The sequence below is a fragment of the Castanea sativa genome, chromosome 5 (assembly GCF_040712315.1).
Source record: "Castanea sativa cultivar Marrone di Chiusa Pesio chromosome 5, ASM4071231v1".
Taxonomy (NCBI): Eukaryota; Viridiplantae; Streptophyta; class Magnoliopsida; order Fagales; family Fagaceae; genus Castanea; species Castanea sativa.
In genome coordinates this window covers 43728740-43734546 of record NC_134017.1, presented here as the reverse complement: position 1 = coordinate 43734546, position 5807 = coordinate 43728740, and the positions used below count along the sequence as shown (strand labels likewise).

The window sequence follows — 5807 nt, the reverse complement described above, 5'->3', positions numbered from 1 at the left end:
AATAAGATTCTGCCTTGACGGATGTACATTATCGACAAAGCCAAAAGATCATCGAAAATGGCTAGGTAAAAAGATTCCGCCTTGACAGATGTACATTACCGACGAAGCCAAAACATCATCGAAAATGGCTAGGTAATAAGATTCTGCATTGACGGATGTACATTACCGACGAAGCCAAAAGATCATCGAAAATGGCTAGGTAATAAGATTCCGCTTTGACGGATGTACATTACCGACGAAGTAAGTAATAAGATTCCGCCTTGATGGATATACATTACTGACGAAGCCAAAAGATCATCAAAAATGGCTAGGTAATAAGATTCCGCCTTGACGGATGTACATTACCGACGAAGCCAAAAGATCATCGAAAATGGCTAGGTAATAAGATTTCGCCTTGACGGATGTACATTACTGACGAAGTAAGTAATAAGATTCCGCCTAGACAGATGTACATTACCGACTAAGCCAAAAGATCATCGAAAATGGCTAGGTAATAAGATTCCGCCTTGACGGATGTACATTATCGACGAAGCCAAAAGATCATCGAAAATGGCTAGGTAATAAGATTCCACCTTGACGGATGTACATTACCGACGAAGCCAAAAGATCATCGAAAATGGCCAGGTAATAAGATTCCGCATTAACGGATGTACATTACCAACGAAGCCAAAAGATCATCGAAAATGGCTAGGTAATAAGATTCTGCTTTGACAAATGTACATTACCGACGAAGTAAGTAATAAGATTCCGCCTTGACGGATGTACATTATTGACGAAGCCAAAAGATCATAAAAAATGGCTAGGTAATGAGGTTCCGCCTTGACGGATGTACATTACCGACGAAGCCAAAAGATCATCGAAAATGGCTAGGTAATAAGATTTTGCCTTGATGGATGTACATTACCGACGAAGTAAGTAATAAGATTCCGCCTAGACGGATGTACATTACTAACGAAGTCTCGTGATAAGATTCCGCCTAGACGGATGTACACTACTGACATAGCCAAAAAATTATTAAAAAAAAAAAATCTTTCATCTTCTATGGTCATCATGGCACATCATGACGAGCACAGGATCCAGGGGCATTTGATGGGACTGACGAAATCAACTACCGATGAGACTAAGGCATCTAATGGGACTGATGAGATAAACTACAGACGAGACTGAGTCATCTGATGGGACTGATGGGATCAATTATCGATGAGACGAAGGCATCTGATGGGACTGACGAGACCGCTCTTTGAAACGAGCCTAAACAAGTATCCACGTCACCAATGAGGATATCAGGATCATTCAATGCCACCAATAATACCCCGGACGATTATAGAACCAACTGGACGAACCGTTGAAGGCATATTAAAACCCCATCACTCAACAAGAAGCGTTACTAAAAGAGGCATTAAAGTCACAATAATTGCCACAACAGCTAGAATCTAGAACAACATATATATAGCCTACGCATTGCCAACAGAAGGTACGAACACAGTTACAAGATATCTCTAATCATTCTTATAGTCTATTATTATAAACTCCCTTGTACTAACTTTGGTAACGGAGGCGTTGTGGCAGGCACCACACCGGTGACCATTCCGGAGAATTTCTTCTTCCGTCGCGACACAAGCAGACCTTTAGTCCCGTCTGGACAACCTTATTACAACTGACGAACCCGTGATTCATCAGTCTGGTCCCGCCTGGATTTCCTCACTACAACTGACGAACCCGTGCTTCATCAGTTTGGCGCCGTCTATGGGAACGACATTTTCGTATTAACAGTTCGAAAGCGTAGTTTCTACCAACTTCAATATTCAGATGGAGTCCAACTAGGATTCAGTGGCCTTAGCCCAGCAAGTCAAAGCTCTTTTGGCCACCGTTGAAGAGCTCACCAGGCAGAATCAGGAGATGAGACAACAACTTCAGCATAAGGAGAATCGGTCCAGAGTTGTCCAGGAGGATGAAGGAGACAGCCATGGGAGAAGCGACCGACGAAGGACCACTACTCTAGACGAACAAAATTCTGATCTTCTTCAAGAGATGAGGAAAGAGATGGACGAATTGAGAAATGCTATTAAGGGGAAGACAGATCGGAGCTTGGATAGAATGGTCAGGGCAACAGATTCTCCTTTCACCGTGGCAGTCTTGGAACGACCAGTGCCAGCGAAGTTTCGGTTGCCTCAGCTTGAGCATTTTGACTGGCTTAAGGACCCCCAGGATCACCTTAATACCTTCAAGACGACATTAGGCCTCTAACAGCCCCTTGATGAAATAATGTGTCGTTCCTTCCCTACCACACTTAAGGGAGCTGCAAGAGTGTGGTTCATAAAGTTGCCAACCTCATCCATTGATAGCTTCGAACAGTTAAGTAGTGCCTCTCTGCGCCATTTCGTCGGAGGGTAACGTTCTAAGAGACCAGCGGACCGGCGAGATGGGATCAACTACTGACAAGACTAAGGCATCTGATGGGACTAACGAGACCGCTCTTTGAAACGAGCCTAAACAAGTATCCACGTTACCGGCGAGGATATCGGGATCATTCAATGCCACCAATAATACCCCGGACGATTACAGAACCAACTGGACGAACCGTTGAAGGCATATTGAAACCCCATCACTCAACAAGAAGCGTTACTAAAAGAGGCATTAAAGTCACAATAATTGCCACAATGGCTAGAATCTAGAACAACATATATAAAACCCACACATTGCCAACAGAAGGTACGAACACAGTTATAAGATATCCCTAATCATTCTTATAGTTTATTATTATAAACTCCCTTGTACTAACTTTGGTATCGAAGGCGTTATGGCAGGCACCACACCGGTGACCATTCCGGAGAATTTCTTCTTCCGTCACGACACAAGCAGACCTCTAGTCCCGTCTGGACGACCTCACTACAACTGACGAACCCGTGATTCATCACCACCTATTTTAAAGGGAATCCACATTTCTATGGAGAGGGGCTTAAAGGGAAAATCTAGATTCCCGTAGCATCTGATTCTCTGGTATGATTTGCAACCAAACATAAGAATCTTTAAACATTCCTAGAAATTCTAAAATATTACCCCGTACCAAACGTCACATTAGCTTTTTCTTCATTCTTTTATCTTCTATACTACGACTTAAGAGGCTTTCCATGTTTAGATTCCTCAATGCCCCTACAATCCTATGTTAAAGTAGGGACAAAACTTAAGGACAATCCGGTAAAAATGCAACTCTAACTCCCACTAAAACATTACCTAAAAAATAGGACCACTCTCCTATTAATTTTTAAAATTGATTTATTTACTTATAGATTAGATTTTTAAAATAAAAATTATATATATAAAATAATTAAATACAATTTTTTTTTTACAAAATAGGACCACTAAAAAAAAGTTTCATTGCACGCGCTTCGAAATTATCTTCTTTTGATTGACTATTTCATATACAAAATTCTTCTCAATGGTTAAGGGTTTCCCAGTCAAAATTGGTAAGTTTTTTGACAAAATTTAAAACTTATATTCTATATCATATTTTCTCAACCACATATATTGTGAATTGGTAATTTTATGACATTTTGTGATGTGCGATCCATATGAAAGATGCTATAGAAAAATTTGGTTATGAATAAAAAACTATGACACAAAATAAATAAATAAATAAATAAATAAATAAGAGTGCATGTAATAAAACTAATCTTTATATCAAAATTGTGGCATAAAAAATTGTGAGATAAAAAATTGTGTTCCTAGATTAACTCTATTTAGTAGAGTACCTTAAGAACTCTAGAAGATCTGAATCTTTCATGGATTCAGATCTTCTAGAGTTCCTAGGGTACTCTACCAAATAGAGTTCTTTTAATCTTGACCTCTCATTTAAAATTCAATGGTTCAGATCACACCATGTCATTAATTCTTAAACAAAACCTTAAAAATAAATTCCACATCAGCTATTAAAATGGACATGTCACATTTTGAATTTATTTTTAGCTTAAAAAAATTTTAAAAGTCAGATCTGAACAAGAGTACCAAAAGCTCCACCAACCAAAACCCAACTACCAACGCCTTGAAAACCTCTCCATCAATAAATCAATCAGAATGAAATAATCAAAATTTTTTTTTATGTATTAAAACATGAACAGGATTCTTTCAAGAATACATAACCACCACAGCTTACGAAGAATGACGTGAAGATGTAAGCAGAAGAAGAGCCAAGGACACCAAACTTTTCTCCAGCAAGATCTGAGCGCCGGAATGAATAGAGAACTGGGTGGAATTGGCATGGCAGAGAGATTGAAGTTTCCGCAATTTGAGAATTGCCAGACGTGAACCTCCACATTTTCTCAGTATATTCCCTTTGAGATCGGTTGCCTCTTCTTCTGCTATTCATGCCTCCTTAAAGAACAAAATCTCCTCATCCGTCATTCTTCGCCGGAGAAAAGTTTGGTGTCGTTGGTATTGGCATGGCAGAGAGATTGGATTCAGATATGACTTTTAAAATTTTTTTAAACTAAAAATAAATTCAAAATGTGACATGTCCATTTTAATAATGGATGTGGAATTTATTTTTAAGGTTTTGTTTAAGAATTAATGACATGGTGTAATCTGAACCATTAAATTTTAAATGAGATGTCAAAATTAAAAGAACTCTATTTAGTAGAGTACCTTAAGAACTCTAGAAGATCTGAATCTTTCATGTGAGAGGGAGAATTACGCATTTATAGTACTCCCGGAGTATTTAATAATTTTCCATAGATACCGAACACCAATTAAACCATGCTCTCCTGTTTCCTATATTGGTCGCTGATTTGCAGTTTTAAACAAACACACAAGTGAAGATGTAAATGATTATTATATTACATAATATATCAAATTCAATTACCTCTACCAGGACACAGCCTCCTAAACACGACCCCATTTTTTGCCTTCCCAAACGGACAATTTATAGGCTGTTCCGAAGCTCTTTTTCGAGCTCTCACATAAATGGTGGGCTGCATATGACGTATGAAGCCCATCCATTTGTGGGAGAGTTAGGAGCACTGTTACGTGATTATCTAAATTTTTTCCCCCAAACAGATCCCATCGTCTATCTTTCGTAAATCTAGGGGAATAAATCCACCAACACCCCCACCACGCACGTTGTTTCTCCAACCTTTTTCCACGTAACGCTTGTGAAATGTCGGTACGTTAATAAAAGCGTTACTAGTCCCCACCGTAATTCCATATCAATCCAAGCCCCAAAGTCTATCTCCTCACGCCAAATCTTCATCATAGAGTAGCCGTTATCCCCTATAAATACCAACCACCAATCAAACCTTCTCTCTCAACCCAAACCGACAGTTACAATGAAGATCGAGATCCAGTGCTTTTACTTCCTTACCCTTCTCGTCCTTCCGATTTACGCTGCCACAGCCCTGGGAGGCAAAAGTGGTGGTGGTGGTGGGGATCTCACCGGTGGGTGGCAGCCAATAAAGAACGTAACAGAGCCGCATGTGACGGAGATCGGAGAGTTCGCGGTGGAGGAGTACAACAAGGAGTCCAAGTCTCAGTTGAAGTTCTTGAGCGTGGTGAAAGGCGAGACCCAGGTGGTGGCCGGAACCAATTATCGGCTCATCGTGGCGACTAAGGTTGGTGGCCTCACCAAAAACTACCAAGCTGTTGTGTGGGAAAAGACTTGGGAGCATTTTAGGAACCTTACTTCGTTTACGCCTGTTAATGCTTGATTTTATTGAATGAATTTGTAAGTGGATGGATGGGTTTTGAGTGTTGAAATGTATTAATGTATCAAACTTATTTTGGAGAATAAATTCTACTATCCTCTTTGCACCAAA

The 5807-nt window shown here is 39.8% G+C and overlaps 1 protein-coding gene across 1 annotated transcript; it reads left to right on the top strand.

The window, feature by feature from the left end:
* The first annotated feature begins 5195 nt into the window (after positions 1 to 5195).
* Positions 5196 to 5807, top strand: LOC142633445 (cysteine proteinase inhibitor 5-like). Its single transcript, XM_075807686.1, has one exon. The coding sequence runs from the start codon at positions 5322 to 5324 to the stop codon at positions 5697 to 5699; it is 378 nt and encodes a 125-aa protein (XP_075663801.1). The 5' UTR covers positions 5196 to 5321; the 3' UTR covers positions 5700 to 5807.